The sequence below is a fragment of the Neodiprion lecontei genome, chromosome 2 (assembly GCF_021901455.1).
Source record: "Neodiprion lecontei isolate iyNeoLeco1 chromosome 2, iyNeoLeco1.1, whole genome shotgun sequence".
NCBI classification, from domain to species: Eukaryota; Metazoa; Arthropoda; class Insecta; order Hymenoptera; family Diprionidae; genus Neodiprion; species Neodiprion lecontei.
This window is the reverse complement of record NC_060261.1, coordinates 40256722-40273331: the sequence shown is the minus strand read 5'-3', so window position 1 is coordinate 40273331 and position 16610 is coordinate 40256722. Positions and strand designations below refer to the sequence as shown.

Below are 16610 nucleotides of genomic sequence, written 5' to 3'. Positions count from 1 at the left end.
TCATCCCCCCCTTAATTGAGTGATATACCTATTGGTAATTGAGTACTAGAAGATCCTTACCCAATCTAAGATCAATATTTTCCGCGTGTCAAGCTTTTGTTGTAGTAATCTCGTCGCAATGGCTACGGAATTGAAGAAGCAGAATCCCATAGCCTGATTTGTCTCAGCGTGATGACCAGGTGGTCTGACAACTGCGAAACCATTCTTAATATCGCCCATTGCAGTTTTAAATGCTAAGTCCACAACACATCCGACAGCCATACGTGCCGCTGGAGCTGTGTGAAATTCATTCCACGTTGTGTCAGAATCAACTCCTACACCGCCGCATGGAAGTCGGACAAAACTCTTAATTGGTAATTGAGAGAGCTTCGACATATCGAGTTTCTGCCTATTCAGCGGATTTGTACCTTTAAAAGATAAGAAAATTGTCGTCAATATTGGATCGAATAAGTAAACGGATAATTTTGACAAAATAGCGTATACCTCATATTGCGAATGTAAAGTATAGTAAAAACGTACCAAATAAAAGCGCATGCGCTTCACTGTGGCAAGTTTGTATTTCCTCAAGGGTGGCCTTGCGCGATCGAACGCGATCGCAACGTTGTAACAATGCTGTTTCTGAAAGTCTAGCCCATACACTTTGCAATCGTCCACCGTGCTCAGGATGACCCCTGACTGTTTCGCCGCAAACACAAGCGTGCTTCAGCATCAGCGGGTCGTAGGCAAGACCTGTAGTCGGCCGATGTGGTGATCCCCGAGCAAAGACATCTCCCCCAGCACCCTGAGGCCCTTCACGCAACCCAATTTTCACGTTATTAATCGAAATCACTCCTTGAATGTGTGACAAACACTGTCTGCCGTATACTCTTGCTAAAGGTAGTGACACTTCTTCCATCTAGATCTAATGTCATGCAAATACTTCATTTTACGGGGAGGGGAAAAAATACGACGGTGTAGCGAAAAAGAAAATTATCATATCGTCTTAAATTTCTCTCCCAAATAATATCACTTGTAAATGATTATTTCCTTCCTTCGGCAATATACATACCTAAATGCACCAACGGACTAGAAAGCGCTCTTGACAAGGGCCTCGCTGAGTGTGAAGATCGGCTTCCCGCATAAGCCGGAGATTCATTAACTTGAAGAGTATGGCGCATCATTAAGTCTCGTTGCTGTTGTAAGAACTGTTCTCTTTCCCTTTGCTGTTTCGAAATTTCACTTTCCTCTGACAAATCTTTCTTGCCAGTTAGATCTATAACTTCGGATTCCTCACTCTCCGGTGCTTCGTCAAGCTGGTTAGATTGACCTCTGGATCCGACTCGGGTTAGGACGGTTTGACGAATCTGCTGTTTTAAAAAAATATGAGCTTGTTGTTGGTCATGAAGTTGTTTCTCCGCAAGGTACTCTTCATAGTGATTTGGTGGTGCTATTATTCCACCTTGAAGCATCGGATGCCCAAGTGGCAAGGGAGCCGATTGAGTCCTACCTATTTGTTAAGAAAAAAATTATTCGTTAGAAATCGTATCAATGTCAAGAACATACCCTGTTTCAGAAAAAATTCTTGCATGCGCAAAATCAGAGAAAATTTCATACATGAATTATATATAAAGAATAATAAAAGAAGAGAAAAAAAAACGTTAAATCAGATGGTTGCATAAGTTGAGAAAATTCATTCACTTTGCGATGTCTAAACTGTATAGGTAAAAAGGGTGCACCCAATGTTTCTCTGGTCTTCACAGCTTTGAAAGCATATCAAAAAAATATCAAAGGTATGCTTCCTACATTTTCTGAAACAAGGTAGGGGGAATAAAATTGTACAAACAAAAGGAAAACATACTACCTAAAGGCCGGTGACCAGCCTTATGCAGTCTTGCGTGTGCTACTTGAGTATCTGTTATAGGTGCTCCGTGATAAACCTGATGTTGACGATTTTGTTCATGATTTTGTATCTGCTTGTGAATATACGTGGGTTCACCTTCGATTACGGTCAACGATGGATAGAAGGGCAAGGTACCAGGCAACATCTGTCCAGTCAATGGCATACCAAGTCGAGCAGTGAACGCTGCCCGTACTTCCGCTTCTGAGACTGGTGCCAATTTTGTCGCACTCTAAATGAATCGATATAATTAACTAATGTCAGGAGAGAGATTCCGCTACGACAATTTCATTATCCAGAGGTTTCCTCTCCTGTTCGATCTACTGTAATCATTTTGCACCCTCTTCGTACACGTCGCATACTACATGCCAAATCAAACCTTCGGTGACTCGATGATATTACAGGTTTAATCATGCATTAATATATACGAATGAATAAAAAAAATATGGTTGGAAAATGCGAAGCGTAACTTACTGCTGAGCTGGATGGAACATGAGGTCTGCCCAATGATATGTTAGGCATGGACGGTGAACTGAATAAGGAAAGGTCCGATAAACTTCCCTGTTGACTACTACTTGTCAACGGACCACCGTAAGCTGGGTTTTCGCCCTCCTAAGAAGAATACATTTATGAATAAAGCTGATTCTTCCGTTGCGAAATTACCCGTAACATTTGAAAATTATTGTGTATACAGAGAAAATAAGTCTATTCTGATATAACGTACATAACAATAAATACAAGTCACTTTATTTGAAGATTTCTATTTTTGACGCAACGCGTTATCTTGATCAAGAGCAAAAAGCCGATTAGATACCAGACTAATTAAGTACTTGGCCGGAAAAAAAACGAATATATAAATACCAATATCCTTATCTTGATTCATTTAATACCTGGGCCGGGATACGTTGGAATTAAAGATATAACATATTTTCAAATAAACTGTCTAAGAATTTGCTAAGAATACCACTACATGATGCATATTCACGTACAAATTGCCATACGGCCACGTCGGCAGAAAAAATGACGAATCCATGATTCTTGGAAAAAAGAATTTTAGCTCATATGTATAAAACTCAGCACACTTCAATATGAATATGAATTCTTGAATACTTGAAGCTTTTAACTAATGATGTACGTACCTCTTGTATTGGAGTATTGCTGCCTGCGGTAGGACTTGCCTGCGAGTTGTTTACTGTCGGTGGTGAATTAGGCCCGGATTCAGGATTGCTACCAGAATCTAAAAGATAAAGACTCATTTACTTAATGCCTTCAATTACCCGAAGTTATACTAATAATATCTCATTGTGATTATAGTATATGTATGATTCAAGTATCGACGATGATTTTACTCCATCACAAGTGGATGATATAGTCAATGAGAATTTATACAGATTTATTTCAAATACTTGATATAAGATCATTCGTTGTTTCCGTAAATGATACCGGGCAAGTTGACTCAAATGTATGTATATATACCTTGAACTTAAGCTGTAGTTCAACAATTATTCACAGTTGATTTTGGAGGTGTGAAATCGTGTATGATCTTTGATGCGTAACGGAAAAAAAAAAGAATGAATAAATGTGTATAACAATTTTTATCCTCACTTTGAAATTAAACTTGAAAAACTGTAAATCTACAAATTGTTAATTTTTTCTGTTTGCTTTTTTTCATGCGGTTACTAGACACTAACAAAATCATGACAACATCCAATTAATCGAAAACGAATGCAACAAAATTAATAAAACATATTAATAATATTCTTAGTCAGGGTAATTATAACTATGAATATTATATCGTATCATTACAATGAGTCACTTAATTCCGTACACACCACGTGTACATTTAGTATACACACTCATTGTAATAGCGGTAATATCACTACACCGCACCTGAAATTTCCATAAAAATAACAAAATGCAGATGATAAAATGAAAAAAAAAAAAAAAAAAAAATTATTAAAAAACCCTTTCGGCGAAAATTTGTGTACAGGAATAATTTGACGGTAGAATTAAGATTAGATGGCATAACGTAACTACAATAGTAAGATTATGAAAAAAAGTTACCACTCCGTTTGCGTGGTTCTGCCAAAGCAATTTATCAACCTTGCGAGAGGAAGAGAAGAGAAATACGTAAACTTTCTTGACGCTTGACGGAGCATCTTAATATAGCTATTACGCCATATAATTGTGCAATGTTTGTGTGCCAATAAAAGGAATTAATGATACGGCAGTTTTGTGAAAAAGTATACGTACATGATTGTGCATGATACGGGCGGTTTCTTTTCGCGAATATATCTCTTCGATACATCAAAACTTTGACTGAAACTTGAACTGAAAATTTTCTAACGAGGATGAACAGGACAATAAATAACGAGACTCGATATTTTTCACCGTTCGTTCTGTGTATTCTTCTACCGTAAACGACTCTTCGACACGCGGCTAAAAGTTCGTGTTTGATGCCGAATAATACTTCTTAGGTTTATTATTCTACTATCGAGGAAAAAGAGATGCAGGATCTTATGAAATTACTTTTCTTCGTGGAGAATATTACGGACAAGCGAATGTGCGAAATGATATTATTCCTCTCCTCCGATATTATCAACTTTTTCCCAGACAGTAGCCGTAGACAAGGGTGTCAAACGTACTTGCTAAGAGGGATTTCCGCTTGAGATGGGACAGGAGGCGATCCTTACGCCGGGTCAGCGGTGAATTTCTTGGCGCAGCCATGTTCCTTTCCATGACACGTTGCTTAAGTCGCAGCTTGAGCAGGTTTGGCTCCGAGGCTGGCGAGGGCCAAGCCAATCAATCAGCCAGGGTTAGTCATCATACCATAACGATTTACATTACTAAACTGTCTAACAACCACGCTCATTCGACAAACTAAATTTTTTCTCAAATAACGTCAATTAAAGAAAATCAATCGCATTCTCTGTGACTTCGTACACGTAGTTATGTACAACAGCTGCACATAGCCATGTCCGTATGCAAGGTGTGCTTCGTTAAATATTGACAAATACCTCAAATTTTCAACCAAAGATTAATAAAATATTATATTGCAGTATTCGTACAAAGTGTGTGACAAGCGTGAATTATATTCAACAAACATTATGAAAGCTTGAACGAAAGATATGTAGGCAACGCCGTCAAGGTATACATAAGAATCTTGTATCAAATGTATACTCAAAACGTTTTTCCGAAGCACGAATTTAAACGCAACGTATGAAAATGTTCAGTTTAAACAAATTTACTCCAATCGCAAGTGATCAAATATAAAGGGATTAATTTTTTCTGTCTTCCGATTATCGTTCGGTTTATTTATTTATCGTTTATGTAGATAAATATAGATTTTGCCTGTAACATCTCTACGTAATCCGGACAGACACTGTTACTCGTTAATGTAGTATTACAGATAAATAATACAATTAACGAATTTGTTATCATGAATTGTCAAGCGGTGTAACATACAGCATGGCTATGTGTAAGGGATTTAAAACTCTAGTATAAGAAAATAATCAAATAATAAATATTAAAGCACAAAGTCACAAGCAAACTCAAAACAAACATACTTTTATTGGAAATAAAAAATAAAAAAATAAAAACAAACCAACAACATAAGTAAAATAACATCAAGGACGACGATCAAGGCTGTGTACACAGTGATTTTTATTGTCATAACTCAAGAGACAAAGACCAATGCTTTAAATAAAACTGACGTTGTATTTATTTTTGCAAATGTTCCAATTTCATATTCGTACAGGAGCCGATAAAAGAGTTCCAATGGTGAATATATAAATTTTGACAATGCGAATCCATGCTTTAGTAGGCACTCTCTACTAATCCACAGACAATATAATAATACCTTAACAGTTGACGTAATAAAGACCTACCTGTTTTCCGTAACGGGAAATCATCGCCAAATTTCTCTTGCAACATTTGCGGCATTCTGTAGGGATGCGAAGCGTTTGTAGTGCTCGACGATTCCGATTGGGGCTGCAACCTTTTCCAAAACAATGAAACAATCATTCGACAGTGTTCGAAAATTCTTTCGGTTGAAAGAAAAAAAAAATGGAAAGAACAAATTCTGGTGTAAATTACTAAAAATTAATTGCTGAATAATTGAGAAAAGAAAAAAAGTATTTTTTTTAGGTACAAAAATAAGAATTTCGCAAGGGACGGTAGAAAGGATCGTTCAAAACTATTTTCATACATCGTATTACATATGTGGTAACGAGGACTTCGCGTACAACGAGCTGACAACGCGATTTCGTTGTCAAAGAGGAAATCCGTGGAAGCGGACGATCTCTATACATACATCGCTTTTATTTCTGCATTCTATTTTCGAATAAACCAATGCGGGCAGTCTGCCAGACGTTAACCTCTTTTGTGGGGGTTCCGGATGGCATAGCCTCGGCAATATTAAACCTGGTTGGAATAAGAGTCTAAAAATGATAAAAATATGCCCCGCGAACCCGCAACTCCTACGACTCGCAGCTTTGAGCGATGCGATGCGATGCAGTCTGCCCTTCTTTCGCTTAATTAATAACGATACCGTTTCGTCGTAGAAAAGAACGTCAAAGATTTGCCGTGGAAAATGAAAATCCTTTTTTCTTTTATCTCTTTAACTTTATTGAAGTTAACGAATCTGAGGTTCAGAGGAAAAGATTTCAAAGCCGAAGACAAAAGTTGTGTCGTAACGGTACCTACTTATGGATGTAATATATTCAAAATTGCAGTCTACCGCCTAGACATATTTTCGTACATATTACACACACACACACGCGGTTGTATGCATTTAAATATTAGAAAACATCTGTCAATCAATCGCAGATGCGACTGTACGCTGTGCCGATGAACACGTAGGCCAGCATCGGTCACACACTTGACCATAACTAAACTGGTCAAATTACATATTCCATACACCCGATGATTCCTCGCCTATAATAACCTCAGGTACACGCATGCATAACCGATAAGTTCTACCATATACATGTAACTATAAGCGCAATATAAAATATTCAGCAAAGTATGCCAAATAAATAGTCGGAAGAGATATCGATATACGGTATTCCACGAATGAAAGAGCTTTGAAACGGTGAACCCCCGGTTCTTTCGATTTCCGCGTAATCGGCGTACGCGTGCGGTTCAAAAATAGAATTTCGAGAGAAAAAAAGGAGAGAAAAAAAAATATATACGGAGAGAAAGAGAGAGAGAGTGGGATCCAACCGAAACGACTTCTATGTACGCGATTTGTCGCCTTATCATCATCCACATTTCTATTGGATGTTAAACGCGTGTCGCCGTCTTCGTCGTCTTACTCACCAGCTCCTGTATCCGGGTGTGCCTGGAACTGCGCCATTTGCAGCGGCTGCAGCTTCTCTTTGTTTCTTGTTCACGATGAAACTCTGTAAGTGAGGAAAAAATGAAAACTGCAGTTTGGAATGCGGTGGCTCCGTACGCACGTTATATATATACATATACATATATACATATATGTATAACTACACAGCAGGAAATTCCTATCAAAATTCTTCGTTTCGTATACCCATATATACATATTTTATACATATTTACAAGCTCTGTGCTCCGTTTTCATTTTTATTATTTTTAATTTTTTTTTTTATTTTTACATTAGTGTTTTCCTTCCCTCCGCGGAATGTATATTATAATCGGTGAAATATTTGATGGAGGAAAAAAGTGAAGAATTTTTCTTTCACCTTATCCGTATACAATTCGAAGACATCGTTGAATATCACCTTCCGAATTGAACGGTAAACGGTACACTCAATTCCCACCGCAACTTTTGCACAATAATGTAAAGTATACGTATAAAAAAATAACATGGCATGTTTACCTGCAGCCGCTGCTTGACCTCAGTCGACGCTATGGCGCTATGGTCATGCTTGTCCTTTTTCCTCAGAGCTTCCAGCCTCTCCTTTTCCCTCTTCTCCCGTTGCTCCTCGAGCTGTTTTTGCTGCTCCCAAAGCTGTACGAGGAAAAAAAAAAACCACAGAAAATTGAAACCATTCTTATTGCACATTTTTCCATTCCTCGTCAAATGTGTCGAGAGGTGTGTAATCAATTGTATTGGTATAAAAACAGAGTTCACATTTCATTAAAAATAACGAGAAAATAAAAGGAAAAGATAATCAATAACACATATACGTATCATGAGATACCAGTTGTGCGATTGTGGAAAAAGTGTAATTATCGTTGTCGTATATATTTTTATATATATACATATACATATACATATACACGCGTTATCGACGAATCATTAAAATCATCGTACATGCGATGTCGTCATGAGCAGGTCTATAATTAGCACATCTACCGTTTAAACCTGCCATGCAGGAGTAAGAGGCAACAGCTCGGTATAGCAGCTACAGCGAGACACAGCTGTTTAACACACCGACATCGGATCGACTGGTAATTTTCCATCAAGGCATTATGTATGAGCAATACGTATTTACGTATATTACACGTAGGTGGATATGTATGATAATATAATAAGAGAGATTCGACAGGCCGTTCTAGTCAACGCACGCGTTTTTATATCTTACGGCGTGTATATGGGGCATTCCGTGAAATCGCGATAAGGATTTTACGCCGATGTCTCGGATTGGTTTTATAATTTTTTTTTTTTTTTTTTTTTTTTTTATTTTTGTTTTTTTTTTGGTACAAAAGTACGTGACGAGAAAACGCAACCACAAAGTTTTTGGACCCTGCGTATCTGAAGTATGATTTCAAAAAAATGGAGAAAAAACAATCTCACCTTCTAAAATCTGGCAAAAAAAGAAAAACAGAAAAATCTTGTAAAATATAACAAACTTTTTCACACCTATTAGAATATGGAGGATTTCACAACTCCGAAAGATGAATAAGAAAATGGAATAAAAGATAAATAAATGTTATTGTTATTGGATTGCATTTTTGACATAAGGATGAACATTAAAGCTTTTTATAACATCTCTCTAAATGTTCGTTCTTATGTCGAAAATGCAATCCGACAATAATAATTTTTATACATTTTTTGTTAATTTTTCCTCTCGTGTTAAGAAATCTCCATCTTCTAATATGTGTCAAAAATATTGTTACATTTCATAAGATTTGTTTCAGATTTTACAATGTCAGCTTTTTTTGCTCCAGTTTTTAAATCCTCCTTCAGATACGCTGGTTTAAAAAATTCCTTAAAAAAAAATTGGTAGATTCCGTATTTCGTCGCGTACGTATGTACATTCGTACAAAAAATCACAAAGCCAATCTGAGACATCCGTGTAGAATCTTGATCGGGATGTCATTGAATGCCCCATATACAAACGTATAACGTATATCTGCAGTGGCGTAAGTTTCGTTAATTAATAATTAGCCAAAACATCGTCCTACGTACATAAATTTTCTTACACGCGTGTGTGTTTTACACATACACATACATACATACATAGATACATATATATATATAGTCTGCAGTATCACGATGCTCGGCGTCACGTAATAATAAAACTGGTTGGTATATTAGTCAGCAGAGTCTCCCTTGCTCTATCCGGTTTCTTCACTCACTTTTCGCGGTAAATTTACTCCGAATTACTCATCGTGACGGAAAATTCTCACAACCCGTGTGGTCAGGCCTGTAAAAGTGAGGCCGGTGTGTTTTCGATGCAAGAAAGTTATATTACGACATTTTTAAACCGTCAACGTTGCAAAGGTTGGTTGTTAGCACAGCCTGCCAAATTCCCCGGCACGAATCATTAGCATTGCAAATCGAGCGAGCATATCTCTCACCGTTACGATTTCTAATTGAGCGTGGAAAATAAAACAACCTGGCATATATTTTAATATTACATGTACCGTGTGTATATATGTATACAGATATATATATATATATATATATTATACACATACATTGCGTAGAAATATAGTAACGAAGAAGGCTTATACACGGAATATTTGAAATCTTCCTATCGGCTCATTTTTTGTCTCGTCTCAGTATACATGATAATATACATCAGGGCGTTTAAATGATTTCTTTTCTTTCAATCTTCGCAACAAGTTCAAAAGTTTCATTCGGGTATCTTAATATTTAACATCAAGAGGCTACGCGTCGCACTTTTCTATTTTTCATAAGAATGACACGGGAAAAAATGCTTTTTCTTCCTTCTAATATTTACAACCAGTCTGTGAGTTTCCTGTACGTCGCATCGTTATCTATTTCTAAAAATCAGAAGGAACAAAAACCATTTATCCCGTGTTATCCTTACGGCCAGTAGAAAAGTGCGACGTGCAACCTCTTAAATGTTAATATTAAAAGCTCAAATTTTTACACCCCCCCCCCCCCCCTATTTTTATACCTAAATGAAACTTTCGAACCTGTTTCCAACATACACGCCAGCATACATCCATGTAGGTCCAATATCATATCAATCAAACGTGCAGAATGTCCTCCGTAGTTGTCCGCGTAATCTTCCCGCGATTGTAACAAGGTGGCCCTGTACGTACACAGATACAATAAATATACGTATACGTTATAAATATATACATACGCGTATAAGTCATGGATTGTCGATCGGCAGAATTGCGCGCGTTTTGCCTCCGGGCAATTCTCAACGAGTCAATGGCCCCCTCTGCCATGCAACGAGAGAGAGAGAGGGAGAGAGAGAGACCCTCTTCTATAAATACGGTGAAAGTTTATACATACTTCCATACACGCTGCTTGCTTATAAGGTCGAGTTCTTCTCTGTGTTCGAGCAAATCGCAAATTTGCGACCACACACACACACACACACACGGTATCCATGCACACGTGTCGGAGATACGCAATCAATACATACATGAATACATACGATTATATTACAATATCTCCTTGACTTCTCGTTCTATTTTCTATTTTTTCTCAATTTTACACCCGTACCTCTAGGCTATATTTATATTGTAATATAGATAGTAATTTATTTCACGGTGAGAATGTTACATAGAATTTATGACTAATGAATTTACGAGCATTCAACACATGCGTACACTTATATATATATATAATATTATACTTTCGCGGAGTGTTCGCCAATTTTGAGTCTCGCGGCGCGTTGAAATTGGCCGAATTCATGTGAGTTTGGCGGTGGTGGTGGCGGTGGGGGGGGGGGGGGGGGATACACGCGTAATATACAGAGCTGCGTTATATATTTATGTAGGTTACGGGTACAGAAATAGATCGCGTATGGTTATAATAATAAAGTAGGGTTTAACCGTTGATTACCGAGCGACAGGGGAAAACGAAAGAGCCACGCGTGCTTCCCGTGTTTTGTGTGATTTGCTGATTCCCCGACCGTCCGTAGGTCGAACTGAAATAACAATTATTACTCGGCTGTCCGGAGAGTTATTGGTTCGCACGTTTTCCCAGCTCGCAGCTAAATATATCTTGCCAAATTCGCAAAGACCGCGCGCTACGACTCAAATATGCCTGATACACGACGTTGTGCGCGAAAAGACAGATGTCGCGAAATTGTAACGCGTGTTAATTCTAGCATTAATATGCGAAAATACAGACTGGAGAAATATATTATCAATTAATTAGAATGCCGAAAATCGCAAGGATTTAATTTATACCATGCGCTTTCCGATACCTGTAATACGTATAATAATACGTGAAATAATCATTCTTTCACTAACATTATACGACGCGCAGACGTCTTGCGATAGAATAATGTGTATATGACGCACGATTTAAACTTGTAAATAATCGTGCACGTATATGCATGTAGGTGTATAACTAAGGTGCGTACGAATGCATATGTATGGGTATACAACCTGTAAGTGTGTAATAATGACCTAGCCAGCTATCGCGTAATTGTGGAACGCAATTTTGAAATTGATTACACCGCGTTGAGTTGGCAAACGCAAATATGCAAACACGACTCGTACCAGATACTCAATCAAAGTTGCAGCACTCGAGTCTGCAGCTTGCTTCAGCAAATCGCGGATGCATCCTACAAAATTACATACGGCCAATTTTAACCGCGATTTCACTCAAGACCGACCAACGACGGCTACACCGTGATGACCGTACACCGAATTGAATATTGCGTAAGATTAATAAAAGTCTATAATAAGTTCTCAAAGCCGAAGGGATCGACGTAATTTCAATAGTAGGAGAGAACGTGTGAAAGAAAATGAAAGAAGAAAAAAAAACCATGCTGTCGTGGAAGTTTTATTGTATTTTTATATGAAAATTGGTGCGTAATTTTTTTTTTTTGCTTTTGTTTTCGCACACATCAGTGTAATCGCGACGAAGCCGCGAACAACGGTGTTAAACGTATACGGTATATACTGATACGAACACCTGTGGAGGTCGAAGTCCGATACGGAAGTATAATGATAATGATAATAACAATAATAATAATAATAATAATAATAATAATAATAATAATGCAAAAATCATGGGTAAGGCGTTTCGAACGAAACACCGGACGGTAAAATCGTTTGTTTATTCAGTTGAGCACGCGAATATTGAACCATGGCAGAGCGCGAATAACTGATGGATATAGATAAGATAAGATCGACCTCAGCCCTCAGGTTAAAGTCGTGACCGACTTTCGGAGTAATAAGCTTTACCGAAGGTAACGTTACAACGGATCTTAAAGCGAACTCTGCACGCGGGGTAAAAGAAGAAGAAAAAGGAAAAGGAAAAGCACCACCTGCATATAATACGTATAGATGCATCAAGACTTGAAGCGGATGAGCGATGCGAATTGAGGCGTAACGTTGCAATGTCGGCGTGTACGAAAATAAATTTGATATTACAATGGAAACTAGCCTTTGCCAAGAGAATTATACATAAATTACCGCATTATCAATCGCATCCCGCTGACTGTATAGTGTACATAATATGGATGTCCGCCAATTTGTCAGTGGCTAACTCATTATAACCACCGGTTCCATTTTCTGATTCGTCTACACGTATTTATATATATATATATACATATACAATTTTGGCGAAAATGTTTCCCAAATAGAATTCCCTGACTTCTCTGATTTTTAACGTAAAAAATTCATAATTCCCTGACGTTTTCCCACAAAACTTGGGTAAAAAAAACACACACACACACACACACATATTATTGCTTCGTTTCACACGATTAATTAGAAATCGAACGATACCATTTCCGAAAGTTAGCTTTACTGGATATACGAAACGTGGCTGACGTTTGAAAACAATTTGTAAAAAAAAAGTACGTTTTTCCCTGTGCTCCGTCATAATTCCCTTACGTTTCCCGATGGATGAAATTCCCTGACCATTTGTTCCCGGTTTCTCCGGTCCGTCGCCACCCTGATACGTATTGAATAATACACTGATTAGAATGCCGGGAAATACGGCATCAGACACACGGTTAGATTATATTTTCACGAACGACGTCAGTGCACGGTACCTTAACCGATTTTATCAAGTGTTTGGATAAATTGAATAAAAAGCCGAACGATAATCTGCAAATATGTCTAATATAATCTCTTTTCCGTCTACAGTTATCCCAATTATACATCGACCAAAATTTCACAAACTTTTCCTTACACCCTTTTCCACAATTCCGTGTATCAATTCGACCTCCCTCCTTTACCTCTCTCACACTCTCTCCCTCTCTCTCTCTCTCTCTCTCTCTCTCTCTATAACTTCGACATATCGAATAAAATCGCGTTTTTGCGGTTACGTAACGCCGCACCCTTTGACGTCAACCGTTTCCGGTTACGTGCGACACGCGCCTGCGGGTTCCGTCAGCTATTGACACGTCTGACTGATTAAGATTGCGAGGCGAAAAAAGAGGTAACGCACGTGTCTCTCCTACATTCGCCGTACAGACGCGTACAACGGGGCATGGCTGACTCTCTAATACGAACCTAACGACAAGCGGTATAGGTATAAGGATATAGATTATAAGAGTCGCGGTCACCGCATTGATTTTAATGGCAGGCGAGGAAGGCTCCTCGAGAATTTTAACCATCCGTCTGTCGCTGCGCTCCACGAACTACACCCGCCATTTTACAACGAATTTTCGTTAAATTATAAAAAAGATAAATATTCTATCGTATATGTATAATATATATGTATTACATTATACGTCACGTGAAAGAATGAGTTTCTTGACCCGTCTCTTTTTATAAGCATATACAGCGATTCGTCTCGGAATGAAATCCCCGACGAATGTCATATTTAAAGAATATCGAGCATTATACGTGTAAATATAAGTATAAATACACGTATGGACGACGACGAGAACGCGACGCTTAGGTTGGGTTAGATTTTTGTAAACTTGCGGTCGATCTCTAATTCGCCGTTCCATCGACGAAGGAATTAATAATAGACCATAGGCTTTTTTAAATCGAGACCCGAGGCCCGGAAGACTAATGACCGATGATGGATACGTATATGTGCATGTATAAGTGAGTATGGAGAGGATATAAAGAGAGAGAAGAAGAAGAAGAAGAGTTGCCGGTGTTTCGCGTTTTATTATACGCCCAGGGCGGTGGTTTTATACCAACACACACGTTTCGCCATAGATCGAATAGGTTCAAAGTCTCGCGGGCTGCATGGTCTATAAATACTTGATGTTCGAGTAAAAGCATACCGGTTGACCGCGATTCGCTAACTTCCGCTACGGGGGTCAGACGTGCCCGGAATCGAAAACTGCAGGATCTCAACATTTCGGCACCGAATTTTTTCCACTAATTATCACCACCCAATTCCCGTTCTCTTTGAACGATGAGTTTTGTGTAAAAATGATGAAAACACGAGCTAACTTTCCGCTCTTAAGAAAATCAAGAATTTGGTTTAACAATTACGTTATATCGTAGCCGAAATGTTATTTGCAAATTATAATTCACGTGTCAAAAAAAAAGTGGGAAAAATTTACTCAAATTGTTGTAGAATAATCAAACGTGAAGTTTAACCAGCATCGTTACTCATCTCATTCGGAAATAGTCCTATTTTTAATTATGTCGCTGTAGACGAGTTTTCCTTGTTTATTCACGTAGTTTTTTCACATCAGAAAAATTTATCACCGTACAAGATGTTTAGTAATTATGAATGACGAGTTAACAATAACTCTGATTTATGAATTTATTGACAATAAAACTTGAAAAACAAAATCTTGTCGATCGGATACAGGCGTGGAAGAAAAATAATCGTGCGACACAATTATTCACGCTCGAAACTCAATAACGATGGAAAAAGTGACGCAAGTGTCTATTTCTTGAAAAAAAAAAATTTGACAAAAAGTGACTAATCGTAAGAAATATGAGCGACTACGACTATGAAGCCACTTAACAAAGTCAACTTGAACTTACGATCGAGGCAATTAGCTACACTTGCGGTATTCGTTAAAAAAAAGTTTCAAGAGTCGTTATTTACGCTGCAGCGTATTGTAGAATCTATAAATCGTTCGTACGCACGCCAAAGTCTCCGTACCGCGTAGGTTTGCTTTAGATGCGGGTAGAGAAAAGACGAGAAGAAAATCCAGAGAAATCTATGAATCCGCGACTTCTCCCCGGGCAGAATCCCAACGAGAACCAAAGAACGACGCGACACAAAAGAACCGTACGACAAAAGCGAGATACCAAAGCGATGTTATTTTTAGATTGGTAAATAAAAAAGTTAACAAGTCTTCAAAGGTCGCTCGTTGACTCATTCTTTGCGAGTGTGGTAATAATAATATTATTTCACGACAAAAATCGTTCACTGCCTCAGATTCGCAATTTCTTACTTCTCATTTCTTATAATAAATAACCGACGATGTTCGTATTATCAATATTATTATTATTATCATACAAATGCGCGGATCTACGTGTATTGTACGGTACGTGAAGTTCTTGTAAAATGTTGCAATTTGCCTCGTACGCGTTAATTGTAAACTTGTTAACAACGACTGTAAATTCGTACTTTTTTCTTACCCTAAGTTGGTGCATTTGCTGCTCGTGGAGTTGGGCCAGCTGACGTTCCTGAGCGTGATACTGTTGCCGTAGGATCTGCTGCTGGAGCTGATGATGCTGCTGTAGCTGGAAAAAAACCCAGACACCTCAAGGGCAAGTTCGAACAATTACAACTGCAGTTTGACGCGGATTGAAAACGTGAAAATCGATCTGCGTTTAACCGCGATTGATTGAAAATAGCGAGAAGAGTCGAGTTGCTTTTTCTTTTTTTTTATATATGTATATACATCTCGCAACTCCAAGTAAGACGCCAGTGGGATAAAAATACGGCCAATAGTTTTTATCTCATTGCGGGTAAATTTGGCAAAATTGTCTTCACCTCAGATCAATTTTAAACGATCTATGACAGGTGTAACGTAGTCGTTAGAAGTAGATCATTATTGTATTATTATCAAACAGACGATTATATCATTCTCGATTCAATAATCGAAAATTTATAAAAAAAATTGATTTCAACAGTTGCATAATGAGACGTGCCATGCAACGAGTATCAAGAAGCTCTTCCTACGGACGCGTGTCAACTAGAAGAAGAGGACATTTATATACCGACTGACTGACCGAATGCTGTCGCTGCACTCGCAATATCACGTATAACGTTTAGTGCACGTGGTAGCTTGCAGGCCACGGGATGTGTCCAATTGGTAAAATCATTTTTTTACCCACGTGGATCACGGACTGGATTCGCCCACACACTTCCCTTGGTGGAAGGAAAATATGCAGGAGGGAATCGCATGGAGTTTAGAACCCGGCTACGTACGAAAGCGGA

General features: G+C 38.2%; 1 protein-coding gene across 16 annotated transcripts in view; it reads right to left on the bottom strand.

Annotated features, from left to right (window-relative positions):
- LOC107216568 (histone deacetylase 4) overlaps window positions 1–16610 on the bottom strand; it is a 106313-nt gene that overhangs the window by 4232 nt on the left and 85471 nt on the right. For 11 of the 16 annotated variants that reach the window (XM_046731831.1, XM_046731824.1, XM_046731826.1 and 8 more), the window contains 11 exons: window positions 15806–15910; window positions 7728–7859; window positions 7196–7278; window positions 5764–5873; window positions 4522–4659; window positions 3016–3113; window positions 2351–2488; window positions 1838–2108; window positions 1049–1486; window positions 520–789; window positions 61–407 (listed from right to left, as the gene is read on the bottom strand). In XM_046731831.1, coding sequence (XP_046587787.1) covers window positions 61–407; window positions 520–789; window positions 1049–1486; window positions 1838–2108; window positions 2351–2488; window positions 3016–3113; window positions 4522–4659; window positions 5764–5873; window positions 7196–7278; window positions 7728–7859; window positions 15806–15910 — 2130 coding nt within the window. Of the gene's footprint in view, window positions 1–60; window positions 408–519; window positions 790–1048; window positions 1487–1837; window positions 2109–2350; window positions 2489–3015; window positions 3114–4521; window positions 4660–5763; window positions 5874–7195; window positions 7279–7727; window positions 7860–15805; window positions 15911–16398; window positions 16425–16610 lie in introns of those variants that run through there. The other 5 variants (XM_046731839.1, XM_046731825.1, XM_046731827.1 and 2 more) reach the window with 5 other exon arrangements.